At 40.4% G+C, this 14,904-nt stretch overlaps 1 protein-coding gene across 2 annotated transcripts; it reads left to right on the top strand.

The window, feature by feature from the left end:
• Positions 1-705: 705 nt before the first annotated feature.
• On the top strand, positions 706-12,954 carry ccdc90b (coiled-coil domain containing 90B). Of its 2 annotated transcripts, none has more exons than XM_079509908.1 (9): positions 706-988; positions 1,709-1,828; positions 2,013-2,116; positions 6,147-6,248; positions 7,659-7,700; positions 8,010-8,081; positions 9,442-9,495; positions 11,015-11,122; positions 12,274-12,954. In XM_079509908.1, the coding sequence occupies exons 1-8, from the start codon at positions 913-915 to the stop codon at positions 11,072-11,074; spliced, it is 630 nt and encodes a 209-aa protein (XP_079366034.1). In that variant the 5' UTR covers positions 706-912; the 3' UTR covers positions 11,075-11,122; positions 12,274-12,954. The 2 variants fall into 2 exon arrangements, with proteins under 2 accessions (XP_079366034.1, XP_079366033.1); XM_079509907.1 differs by having other exon boundaries at positions 11,008-11,122; positions 12,274-12,951.
• The last annotated feature ends 1,950 nt before the right edge of the window (positions 12,955-14,904 follow it).

Here is a 14,904-nt window from a genome sequence, read left to right as displayed (position 1 = left end):
TGGTCAGCTCACCACCGGAGCGGTGGTCACCTCACCACCGGAAATCCAGACTATGAATAGGCCTTTAGGCAGTGAGGGGGAAAGGGGCTGGGGGGTCACCTCACCGCCACTGCTCCAGCCCTTCTCTCTGTTTTTACTCACCACCGCTCAACGTTATTTGAGTGGTCACCTCACCACCGAAAATCCAGACTATGAATAGGCCCTGAATAGGTGGTCACCTCATCACCGGAGCGGTGGTCACCTCACCACCGGAGCGGTGGTCGCCTCACCACCGGAGCGGTGGGCGCCTCACCACCGGGGTGGTGGGCGCCTCACCACCGGGGCGGTGGTCACCTCACCACCGAAAATCCAGACTATGAATAGGCCTTTAGTGATTTTCCTGGTTTTATCCTCGTAGTAGCTTTTTTTATTGGTTAGGGTTAGATACTGTCAGTGTGTCAGACACCCACGCACGCACGCACGCACGCACGCACGCACGCACGCACGCACGCACGCACGCACGCACACACACACACACACACACACACACACACACACACACTGATCTGTACTGTCCTTGATTCTGTACCCATTCATTCAATGCATTTCTATCGCTGTAGAGGATACTTATATTTTGAAGAGATCGTCCACCGGAAGTCTTTGATTTTCTAGCTTAAACTCGCTGACAGAACACTGCCGCGCCGGAAGACGGCGCTAAATGTGACGTCACCACAACACTGACAGGTTTATGGAAACTGAAGTTAGTTGGCTTTTAGCTTCCGAGATTAAACTCCTTATTAGCTTTAAACTGACACCGTTGTAGGCGTTTAGTTCCTGAAATAAGACTTCTAGGGATTGACTTCATAAAGTTAGCAGAGTTTTAGACACTAAACTAATAGAGTTTTAGAGACTAAACTAATAGAGTTTTAGTGAATGATGTCCATCATTATGAAGACAGTTCTTCTGTCAGTGAAGAGTCATCTGGTTCAGAGGAAAGTCAACCTGAGAGGTAAGATTACAGTACTTTAATTACTATTATTATATATTACATTACAGTAATAATTACAGTACAATTATAGCCTGCTTTTTGGTTTGTGTTTCTTCTCTTCCAAGAAAATGGGGAATCAGAAAGTGGAGGAAATGGTTGTCAAATGTTTTTATTTCATTTTATTTATATATAATTGTCCTGTAATGACGTCATTCATGTCGAATGTCATGTTTTTATGTTCTGTGTGAAGATTATATGCTGCTGCACCAGGTAATGCGGATCCTAATAAAACTCTAATACACTCTAACTTTAGTTAATATTAATATTACAGAACTTTATTAGTTATTACTATTACATTACACTACTTTATTAGTTTTATTATTATGTTATTAGGCTACTATTACAGTATTCATTACATTAGAGTTACTCTTTCATTACTGGCACACATAAATGTGATGATAGGTAAGCAGAAACAGGCTGGTCAGGGCAGGCTTGTTCTGGTCTGTCTGTGAGCCGAGGGACCTGCATGTTGACAAACAGCATTCCCAGCAGTTTGAAGACCATTCACACCTATAACCATAACCTATAACACCTATAACCTATAACACCTACAGTATAACCTATAACATTCCCACCGATAACCAGAGAGAGCATACCTGACTCTTGTAGATTTTACCAACACAATTGTGTTGCGTGTGTGCGTGTGTGTGTGTGTGTGTGTGTGTGCGTGCGTGCGTGCAGGTATCCAGTGTGGGGTGTGCATGTACACACACACCCACAGGAAGGTGGACCTGACTCCTCTGGAACATCGTAAATTGACCTTCGACTCTCACAGTCTGGTGAGACAGCTGGAGCAGAGTGGTGAGACAGCTGTCTGTCTGTCTGTCTGTCTGTCTGTCTGTCTGTCTGTCTGTCTGTCTGTCTGTCCAGCCGTAGTATTGTAATATTTTATTGTAATATTGTATTGTAATATTTTATTGTAATGTTTTATTGTAATGTTTTATTGTAATGTTTTATTGTAATGTTTTATTGTAATATGTCTCAGGTCTGGAGAAAGCTCAGGCAGAGATCATCATCTCTGCTCTGGTTACCTTGACGACCACCAATATGGACATTGTTTACAAAGACATGGTGACGACCTCACATCAGGTACACACACACACACACACACACACACACACACACACACACACACACACACACACACACACACACACACACACACACACACACACACAGGGCCAGATTCACAACGGCGTTTACGCTCATATCGTGAGCTACGGACATTTCAATAAATTCCCACATTACGTGTGGTATTCATGAACTTGAACGTAAAATCCGCTCATGTCCCAGTCAGCTCAGAGGGTTAGGGTTAGTCAGCTCAGAGGGTGGTGTTCCAGTGATCAGCTCAGAGGGTGGTGTTCCAGTGATCAGCTCAGAGGGTGGTGTTCCAGTGATCAGCTCAGAGGGTGGTGTTCCAGTGATCAGCTCAGAGGGTGGTGTTCCAGTGTTCAGCTCAGAGGGTGGTGTTCCAGTGATCAAGGCATGCGTATATTTATTTAGAAGGCTTTAGTCTTCATGCTGAATCAAGTAATACCTATACCAAACCTCATATAAAATATGTAGGCTGTGATCCCCAACATTGGTCAGCACATAAACAAAATGATAGCCTATATATAGCCGAGTATCGTGCAGAGTGTGCTTGTATGCATATAGAGCATCGCAGCCACTCTTGTCGTGACAAATCATGACAATAAACACAATTTTTTGGGCCAAACAAAGAATTAGAAAGAAGAAAAAAACGGCAGGTTACAACACTTTTTTTGTTGTTTTTCTAACAAATTATTTGATCGTCCCAAGACATTGTGTTTGTTGTCATGATGTGTCACAACTCCAGTTGTCTTTGTCCGCGGCGTAAACGTCTTTAAAATAAATACTTTTTGAAAACTCTATGAGGAAAATTAACGGGGAATCATTTTATTCCGGGTCTCTCGTCGTCTTGAAATGGGGCGGGACTGCGACGCTCTATAGGCATGCATTCTATGGGTCACAAACATGACGGTCTGACAGACAGACAGCAGACTGACAGACAGACAGCAGACTGACAGACAGACAGCAGACAGACAGACAGCAGACTGACAGACAGATAGCAGACTGACAGACAGACAGCAGACTGACAGACAGACAGCAGACTGACAGACAGACAGACAGCAGACTGACAGACAGACAGCAGACTGACAGACAGACAGACAGACAGCAGACTGACAGACAGACAGCAGACTGACAGCCACTAGGGTTAATTATATATTACAAATGGAAGTCCACATTATTGAATGGCATCAGTGTGTGTTCAAGTCGTCCAGTCATAGTTTTAACCCAGCTCTCCTCTCCAGCTCTCTCCTCTAAAGGTATAAGATTATGCCTTAATGTCGCTGCGCTGCCGACTGCCTCGCTGGGCACAGAACAATGTGTCACATTTCTTCGTGGTATTAATTATAATAAGCTACTGTAGGCTACTATAATGATCTGTAGGCTACTATAATGATCTGATCATGAACGGCATGCATCCCATCATGCCCAGTGGCAACTGACTCCAAATGTCCCGCGGATCATTTTAATATTATTGACGGGTATTATTCATACCCTGAAGAAGGCAACTTGTTGCCGAAACGTTGGAAAAATATTTTTTTATGGCATCGTGACTACGAGCTGTGCGGCCTCTTTCCTTTCTTAGTCAAAATAATATTGACGACATCATGAAATGAACCACTTACCTCTGACGAAGAGGATATATAGGCTACCCGCCTTATGGTTTAAATGTTAAATAGCTACGTCACGTGTCCAGAACAAATCCATTCCCCATGGCATTCAGACAGACGACAGTGATGATAGTTAGATAGAAGACAGACTTCCCCTCATTAATCTCATAATTGTTTTACCTCTGCAAAGGTGTGAGCGAGCAATTGTTCAATAGAAAAGGCTTTTATATAATTACCAAGTATAGCCTTGGTCCTGAGGTTGAACTGAAAAAAATAAATTAGAGTTGCATTATAAGAGAGCTTATACTTTATAATGTTCAGTCAGTTGACATTGCGAGAGACTCAAAATAAGCTCATGCATGCTTATTCACAAGTTAACCCATTTTGGACTGAGGTCGATAAAAAAAGGCTTCTAAATCCTAACATTTTTCTGAAAAACCTATGTTTCTATGTCAGTGGTGCACAACCTTTTTCATGTCAAGGACCCCCGGGATTATCTCTATTGGGCCACGGACCCCCATCTCAAAATATGTAGTTCCAGGGACCCCCCAGAAGCAAATATTTTAGTTAAAAATGTTCTCTCTGAAATATATTTTCAATGATTTGCGCCACATTTTAACGATTCTTCAAAAATAGCAGATCTACAAGCTCATAGCGCGCCACTCATTTACACCTGGTCGTAAATTTCCGTTGTGAATCTGGCCCATCTACCTCACATCAGGTACACTACACACACACACACGCACACACACACACACACACACACACACACACACACACACATGCACACACGCACACACTAGTGCTGCACGATTCTTGCTCCAATGTGAATCTAGAATTCCCTCCACAAGAATTGAGATCATGATTTTAAATGTAGTTGAACAACATGTTCAAAATGTGTCACCTGGAGCCACATTACTACTGCTTTAAACAGCGATGCAATCCTAACGCTATGATTAAAATAGAACCTACTTTAACTCTAAAACAGTGGTTTTCAACCCTTTTCAGATGAAGGCCCCTTCGTGTATTTAGACCTGAGATCAGATTCTAAAAATGTCTTCTACATCCTGACAGGTTTCTGAAAAAGCTATGTTTCTATGTCAGTCGTTCTTCGACTGACATAGAAATGAGCTTGTAGATCTGCTATTTTTCAATAGCTAAAGTATAACATAATGCTAACACCAAAATGGGTTCCCGCCCAGAATGGGTTAATGTATTTGGCATTTGAGCCACAGACCACCATTTGATCACATTTAGCATCCAAAACTTTAAATAATATTTAGTCCACAATTCCATGCTGTATTGATGTTGGTACCATTAGGAGAGATAACATGGTGTTGGTACCATTAGGAGAGATAACATGATGTTGGTACCATTAGGAGAGATAACATGATGTTGGTACCATTAGGAGAGATAACAGGCAAACGTTGATCAAAATAACAATTATTCTACATTCTCTAATTGTGTCGACTTCTTGTACATTAAGTAATGCAGATGTTTAACAATAATTTAACTCTTGAGAGTGTAAAAATAGCTGCATGGGGACCACCTGGAACCCCCTCAAGGACCACTGGTGGTCCCTGGACCACTGGTTGAAAACCACTACTCTAAAATTAAAGTCATTAAGGCAGTGGGGAATCAAACCAAACCACCTAGTCACTGAATATGTGTAGACCTGTTGCTGACTCTGTCCACTTGAGGGCGACAGAGACTGTAGAAGTGTTTCCCTCGGCCCATAGAAAGGCCCATATTATATACACACACACACACACACACACACACACACACACACACACACACACACACACACACACACACACAGGTTCACATCCCATCACTGTGTGCCAATCTAGGAGAGATAGCTGTTCAGCAGATATTTATATATAATTAATAAATGTAATTAATATTTAGGAGATAGCGTTATTAGCCCATCTAGACTCCATCAGGACATGGTTATAATAATTAACCCATTCTGGGCGGGAACCCCTTTTGGTGTTAGCATTATGTTATGCTTTATCTATTGAAAAATAGCAGATCTACAAGCTCATAGCGTTGAAAAATCGAGAACGACTGACCCCCTCTAAAACTAGTTGATACAACTCAAGGGGCTATCCTCTAAAGAAATAAAATTTCAATATATACATAGAAACATAGCTTTTTAAACTGTCAGGAAGACATTTTTAGAATCTGATCTCAGGTCAAAATGGGTTAACATGTTTATAATGTTTATATTTGGAAGGAGATCGCTCTACAGCAGATATTAGCTCATCTAGACTCATGGTTATAATAATAATAATGTTTATAATGTTTATATTTTAATTAAAGGAGATAGCGTTGCAGCAGATATTAGCTCATCTAGACTCCACCAGGACATGGTTATAATAATAATAATGTTTATAATGTTTATATTTATATTAAAGGAGATAGCTCTACAGCAGATATTAGCCCATCTAGACTCCATCAGGAAGGACATGGTGATTCTGGAGAAGAGTGAGTTCGCCAACCTACGATCAGAGAACGCAGTACGTTACATATATACATATATACATTTATACTGTACACATATATATACATACACACACACATAGTCCTTCCATGAACCAGAATCTGGTTCTCCCAGTCCTGGCAGAGTAGTTCAGGAGCAACGGATTGTGTGGCCTTGCTCATTCCCTGTCCGGGACTTGATCACCCCGGCTGGGTCGCCTGAGTGAGGGGTATGATGTTGACAACAGTGACAAGGACCGTGTGTGTCACTGTTATTCACTGTTACCCCTTTTTTGGGCCCCTGAGCTTGAGCCTCTTCGCGGTCACGCAGACGCTCAAGCTCAGGGGCCCCCCTAGCTCAGGGGCCCCTGGGCCCAACAGGCCCGTTGGATAATCCCCCCCTGCCTAAAACTAAATGAAGAACAAAAGGCGACAGAGCGTTTGTGTTCGTAGCCCCTTCCTTATGGAAGGAACTACCACTCTCCTTAAGAAGGGCAGAGTCTGTCGATGCCTTTAAAAAGCTGCTAAAAACCCACTTGTTTTGTAAGCATTTTGGTTCATAATATTGTCTACATATATACTGTGTATTTATAGGTGTTTTATTCACTGCTCTACTCTAATGCATTGGAATATTATTATTGTTTTGTGTCATTTTATTGTTGATCTATTCTATGTGATGCTCTTGTTTTATTTCATTTTATTGTACAGCACCTTGTCACATTTGTTTTGAAAGGCGCTTTATAAATATTGACTATTACTAATAATACCTTAACTTACCTTATGGCTGCACCATTGTGAAATTATGCCCGATATCCAATCTCAGATTGTTTGCAGGGTCATATATTCCGCCGATACCGATTCTGACCGATTCCGATATTATACAGAGGACCAGAATGGAAACAAGCCTATAGGGCCTATAGGGGCTGATTGGCCCAAAGCCTGTTAATAAAGTATTCAATCAATCAATAAATAATAAATATAGGCTACTCGTTTTCCAAGAGTCTGTTTTCATAGTGAATGAGACGAGAACACACATTAAATTGATGTGTTTTAAGACCGATCCGACACCGATGTGGTGTTTTTATGACCGATCTGACCCCGATGTGGTGTTTTTATGACTGATCCGACACCGATGTGGTGTTTTTATGACCGATCCGACACCGATGTGGTGTTTTTATGACTGATCCGACCCCGATGTGGTGTTTTTATGACCGATCTGACCCCGATGTGGTGTTTTTATGACCGATCCGACACCGATGTGGTGTTTTTATGACTGATCTGACCCCGATGTGGTGTTTTTATGACCGATCTGACCCCGATGTGGTGTTTTTATGACCGATCTGACCCCGATGTGGTGTTTTTATGACCGATCCGACCCCGATGTGGTGTTTTTATGACTGGTGTGGATACGTATAGATCTCTAATGTGTGTGTTTTTTTTACCTGTAGAAGATGAAGAGAGAGCTGGATCAGTTAAAAAACAGACTGACGGTAAGAAAACTAACTAGGACTTTAATTAACATTACCATCAAATCATTATAATAACAGACAACAGGACAGTTATACAGAGATCATTAGTAAATGAAACACCTGGGAGTGTGAAGACACCTAATCCTATACATAATTACATATATCATAATATATGTAATAAAGTATTTATATAATATATATGTAATAATAAAGTATTTATAATGTACTAAAGTACTGTGGTGTTTCTCAGGAGGAGAGTCTGAATGTAATAAAGTATTTATAAAGTAATAAAGTATTTATAATGTAATAAAGCACTGTGGTGTTTCTCAGGAGGAGAGTCTGAAGATCAGAGCAGAGACTAAACTGGACATCAACCTGGAGAGAAGTCGTATTTCTGATATGGTAATGAAATAAATACATTTCATATTAACCCATTTTGATTAAAAAAAAGGCTTCTAAATCCTAATCTGAAAAACCCATGTTTCTATGTCAGTGGTGCTCAACCTTTTTCATGTCAAGGACCCCCAGAATTATCTCTTTTGGGCCACGGACCCCCATCTCAAAATATGTAGTTCCAGGGACCCCCCAGAAGCCAATATTTTAGTTAAAAATGTTCGCTCTGAAATATATATTCAATGATTTGCGCCACATTTTAACGATTTTTCAAAAATAGCAGACCTACAAGCTCGTAGCATGCCACTCGGTGGCGCGCTATGAGCTTGTAGATCTGCTATTTTTCAATAGCTAAAGTAGAACAGAATGCTTAAAACACTCAAACACAATGAGCGCCGGGATTTCTTTCAAAATACGAGCTTGGGGTGCCGGGCAGATATGACAGCTTTTACTCTGAAAGCTCCATATATGGAGATCTAAGGGTGGCAGCGGGGGGGGGGGGGGGGGCAGTGTCTTGAGTGTGCAGGGTTTGATGAGGTCAGATCAACATATGGAATGTCAGAACAGGTCAGCTCCATATATGGTGATCTAAGGGTGGCAGCGGGGGGGCAGTGTCTTGAGTGTACAGGGTTTGATGAGGTCAGATCAACATATGGAATGTCAGAACAGGTCAGCTCCATATATGGAGATCTAAGGGTGGCAGCGGGGAGCAGTGTCTTGAGTGTACAGGGTTTGATGAGGGCCCAGCCGTAACTTTGGGGCATTATATATCATATTTTATACATCTCTGATATGGTGATTCGTTTTGGATAAATGGCTTATAGGAGAAACAGTTGAGAAAACAGGCCTGAAAGGTTCACTTCTGTGGTCTCTAACATTACACCTAGCTACATGTTTAAGCATTTATTTCATATTTACATGTCTTCTGTGGACTCTAACATTACACCTATAGCTACATGTTTAAGCATTTATTTCATATTTACATGGACTCTAACATTACACCTAGCTACATGTTTAAGCATTTATTTCATATTTACATGTCTTCTGTGGTCTCTAACATTACACCTAGCTACATGTTTAAGCATTTATTTCATATTTACATGTCTTCTGTGCACTCTAACATTACACCATGTCAATTTCAGCTCTGACATGTATTTCAGACATGCTTTGTGCTCTAGAGTCTGTGCTATTAACTCATTTTGGATTTAAAAATAATGACCACTTTGTTTATTTACTTTGTGTGTGTGTGTGTGTGTGTGTGTGTGTGTGTGTGTGTGTGTGTGTGTGTGTGTGTGTGTGTGTGTGTGTGTGTGTGTGTGTGTGTGTGTGTGTGTGTGTGTGTGTGTGTGTGCGCGCGCGTCTCTTCCAGTTTACTGATCAGGAGAAGAAGCTAATGGAGGCTAGCTCAGAGTTCCATCACAAGGTCAACTTCAATATTACTATTGTTATTGACACTGTTTGTTTGTTTGTTTGTTTGTTTGTTTGTTTGTTTGATTGATTGATTGATTGATTGATTGATTGAATACTTTATTGGCAGTAAACACTATGAGGATACACTGGAAATAGTCCTCGGTCTTGTTTACATTCAGGTCCTGGGTATTCAATTCATAATCATGACATGAAAAATAACAACAAAATTCAAATCATCATACAAAGTTATAATAAATATAAATAATAATAATAATAATAAAACGTTATTTGTAGCACCTTTCATGACATGAAATGCAGCTCAAAGTGCTTTACAGAGCAATGGAGAAAAAAAAGAAAAGCATACACACTAAAAACATGTGGATTATTTCTGTAACTCAATTCCTGTGTTACTTGCGTTGAGTTATATTTCTGGGTTATTTTTCCAGAGCCATAACCATTTCCTGGGTTATAGGGACCCAATTCATGGGTTTTTAAAGTTGGTTAATATTTCTGGGTTATTTTTCTGAGGGTAACCCCATTGTTGGGTCGGATAGGTCACACCCCATGGGAGTGGTTAGCGGAAGTCCATTTCCCAGCATACACTGGGGTGCCAAGGACCGTGTGTTATTGTTCTTATTTGTGTTATTATTTGAATATTAGAATGTATATTATTTTTATAACCGAAATTATGGGTCAAAATAACTTGGAAGTTGGGCTATGTTGACCCTCTAAATGGGTTATTTTTACAACACAAATTATGGGTCAAAATAACTTGGAAGTTGGGCTATGTTGACCCTCTGAATGGGTTATTTTTATAACCCAAGTTATGGGTCAAAATGAATAACCCATTTTATTGCGTCAAAATAACCCAGGGGTTGAATCGGTCCCTTTGTAACCCAGGTGGGGGGTTACAAAAGATCCCAAGATGGGTTATTTTGATCAGGCATTTTTTAGTGTGTAAAACATTAAAATAATAGCAGTAATGCAATACAGTGAGGACAAGGAATTTAAAAGATCAATTAAAAGCAAGAGTGTAGACGTAGGTCTTTCTTGAGCTGCGCTTTAAAAATGTCTACAGAGGCTGCCTGTGGAAGGTACAGTGTTATTAAACTACAGAGGCTGCCTGTTGAAGGTACAGTGTTATTAAACTACAGAGGCTGCCTGTCGAAGGTACAGTGTTATTAAACTACAGAGGCTGCCTGTCGAAGGTACAGTGTTATTAAACTACAGAGGCTGCCTGTCGAAGGTACAGTGTTATTAAACTACAGAGGCTGCCTGTCGAAGGTACAGTGTTATTAAACTACAGAGGCTGCCTGTGGAAGGTACAGTGTTATTAAACTACAGAGGCTGCCTGTCGAAGGTACAACTTGTCCAAAATGCGGCAGCCAGAGTTTTAACTAAAACTAAGATGAGGGAACATATTACTCCAGTTTTAGCTTCACTGCACTGGCTTCCAGTTGTTCTTAGGATTGATTTTAAAATCATTTTACTTGTTGTGTTGTGTGTGTGTGTGTGTGACCTTCAGAAAGCAGACATTGACCTTGACAACACGGAGGCCAGTAAGAAGATTGACCTTGAGGTCGCTTCACTGAAGACCTTATTGGAGTCTCTGAAACTAGAGACGATACGATACTTAGCAGGTAAAATACTACTAATAATACTGTAATACTACTACTACTACTGTAATACTACTGTATATATATACTTACTGGAGTCTCTGAAACTGGAGACGATACTTAGCAGGTAAAATACTACTAATACTAATACTAATACTACTACTACTACTACTGTAATACTACTGTATATATATATACTTACTGGAGTCTCTGAAACTGGAAACTATAAATACTTAGCAGGTGCCAATACAATACAATACATTCAACACAATACAAATCATTTTCAATGTAGCCACGGTTACAATACAGCACAATACAAATCATTTTTAATTTAGCCACGGTTACAATACAGCACAATACGAATCAAAGTACACCCAGTACACAATACACATTACATTATAAAATCAGGGTAAATTACAAAGTAACTTTACAGAAACAGCCTGTCAATCAGAACAAACAAAACAAAACAAAAACAACTCAACTGAAACAGGAGCAATCACGGTTAAGAGAATGTTCTGGAGCATTGACCGACTGACAACTGACAACAGGGAGCTCAGTTTTAAAGAGTGTTGGAGTTCATTCCAGGATGTTGGGCTGTTGACAGAGAAAGCTGACTTTCCCAGCTCTGTCTTAGAACGAGGAACCTTGAGAGCAGGTCTGATAGGAGCTATGGATCAGTTCCAACATGGTCTGATAGGAGCTATGGATCAGTTCCAACATGGTCTGATAGGAGCTATGGATCAGTTCCAACATGGAGCAGATAGGAGCTATGGATCAGTTCCAACATGGTCTGATAGGAGCTATGGATCAGTTCCAACATGGAGCAGATAGGAGCTATGGATCAGTTCCAACATGGTCTGATAGGAGCTATGGATCAGTTCCAACATGGTCTGATAGGAGCTATGGATCAGTTCCAACATGGAGCAGATAGGAGCTATGGATCAGTTCCAACATGGAGCAGATAGGAGCTATGGATCAGTTCCAACATGGAGAAGATATAGGCACTAGCCAGGGAGCATCCCAGCGATTTTTAGCCTCTCAGTCAGAGGATAAACCTGAGTTCTCATAAAGAGAGGTCTTACCACTATAAAAAAAGCAATTCATTATTACCGTATATACAGTATATATATATACTGTATATATATATTAATAACATGTCTTTTGTCTCTTTGCAGCGACAGTGTTTTCCTGCCTGGCGATCGCCCTGGCTTTCTACCGACTGTGGAGATGAACCCTGGAATCCTTCTTTAGTTTATCTATGTTTAATATTTCTACAGACCTTTAGTTTCTCTTGATCTCCATATTGTATGTTTTGGTGTTTTCCTCTAAATTAAGCACAGCATCACACATTTAGATGAAAGAAAATTAAAAAATGCAGATCTACAGATTGTGGCACATCATAGCACAGCGTCACACAATCTGTAGATCTGCATTTTTTTATTTTAATCCTGAAAAGTGACAGAGACGATGGTTTCAATGTACATAATAATATTATTTAGATATTATTTTGTTTTAGACTTTTAGACTAATGCTATAGGCTCATTGTTTACCTGTGACAGTTTACTGAGGCACTATTATTATTATTATATAATTGAGCATATTTTACACCGTACTTTGTCTGAAAATAAGTTTGTGTTCACCATAGTCGACAATAAAACCTGTGTTCCTCAACTAGATTGACCATTGGATTTAGCCTCTCAGACCCATTTGAGCCACGGACCACCATTTGATGACATTTAGCCTCTCAGACCCATTTGAGCCACAGACCACCATTTGATGACATTTAGCCTCTCAGACCCATTTGAGCCACAGACCACCATTTGATGACATTCAGCCTGCCCTCTCAGACCCATTTGAGTCACGGACCACCATTTGATGACATTTAGCCTCTCAGAGCCATTTGAGCCACGGACCACCATGTGATGACATTTAGCCTCTCAGACCCAAAACTAAAGAATATTTTTTGTTGGATCAGATTTATTTTATTTTATAGAGGGACAGACAGGAAATGGGGAGAGAGATGGGGGGGTGACATGCAGTGAGGGCCGCCGGGATCGGGAGTCGAACCCGCGGCACGCTGCCAGACTTGGGCTGCCGGCCAAGGTGCCTGGACTGCTGAGCCACGGCCCAGGCCGTTGGATCAGATTGTGTCCACAATTCCATGCTGTATTGATGTTGGTACCATTAGGAGAGATAACATGGTGTTGGTACCATTAGGAGAGATAACATGATGTTGGTACCATTAGGAGAGATAACATGATGTTGGTACCATTAGGAGAGATAACACGATGTTGGTACCATTAGGAGAGATAACACGATGTTGGTACCATTAGGAGAGATAACACGATGTTGGTACCATTAGGAGAGATAACAGGCAAACGTTGATCAAAATAACGATTCTTCTACATTCTCTAATTGTGTAGACTTCTTGTAAATTAACTAATGCAGATAAAAAGAGAGAAAAAGAGAAGGATCCGGGCACACAAAGTTAAACCTGTTAGGTCGAAACATGTTGGCGGTTGCCTTTTTAATTTAATAAAGGCGTTCCTCATTTTTTAACTTTGTGTATGTCTTGATCCCGTTTTTGATCCGTGTGAGCACTTTTTTATCATTATCACATTTTGCTATCTCCATTGAGCACCTGGTTAGTTCCTCTTTTTTCTCTTTTTTTTCTCTAACTAATGCAGATGTTTAACAATAATGTCATCAAATGGTGGTCCGTGGCTCAAATGCTGAATAAATAATGGGCCTTAGTATGAAAAGGGTTGACTGGAGAACCAATTAAATATATTTACCCAGAAATGATATGAGACAGACGCTCTGCAATGCCACATCTATCACAGAACGCTCTGCAATGCCACATCTTATCTATCACACATAAGGGAGACTGTTGGGTACATTTTTACTGAGTTTAGACTTGGAGTAATGGAATCTGTGCAGTACTTTAAATTGAATCAATGTAGAATTGACAACTTTATTAGAACAAAGAAATGAACATCTAGAGTTTGGATGTATGAGAATTACATCATAGAACCTACATTATAGTTCTATATTATATAATGGTTGGTATACTAGTTCTATAATAGAACTGTCCCTTGGGTTTGACTACATTCTGGGACTCACAAGTCACAAAGTGCCTAATTTGGAAGTACCTTAATGAGCTTAATGAAGCTGATATTTAGTGCTGCAATTGAGCAAAAGAGGCCAGTTTAATGTCTAGATGTAAAGATCTCCAATGCAGCTCAGATCCCTCCAATCTGACAATACACCTGGTTTAATATGATGTGCTATAGGGGTAGCCTGGCTAATAAGCCAGACCGAATCAGCCGTTGGCTTATTAGCCAGGCTACTATAGGGGCCCCTATTATGTTGTGCTATATTCTAGGGGTGGATGCAGAAACATTAGGTTTAAATATGTTGTGCTATATTATAATAGGGGTGGATGCAGAAACAACGCGAGGCAACAGTCTGTCTTGAGAGACTAACTCTGGACAGAAGCAGTACCATGTGATTCAATCTTTAGCCAGAGGGGGGCGTCAGAGGACCAGTCTCACTGGTCGAGGCCCTTGCATAGCAGTGGTGTGTAAAAAGTAACAAACTTAAATACAATTCAGCTTTACTTGAGTATTTCTAATTGCCAAAACTTTTACTACTACTATGACTTTTAGTTCATAGTGACTTTGTAGATTTTGATTATTATTACAAAACATACAGTGTACATTTCAGCCCATTTCGGCCATTTGAAAACAGCAGATCTATACAAGCTCACAATGCGTCACATGGTGACGGGCCGTGACGCATTGTGA

This window comes from Electrona antarctica (assembly GCF_951216825.1).
Source record: "Electrona antarctica genome assembly, chromosome: 9".
Taxonomy (NCBI): Eukaryota; Metazoa; Chordata; class Actinopteri; order Myctophiformes; family Myctophidae; genus Electrona; species Electrona antarctica.
The sequence above is the reverse complement of the archived record's forward strand: the minus strand, read 5'-3'. Positions and strand labels throughout refer to the sequence as shown.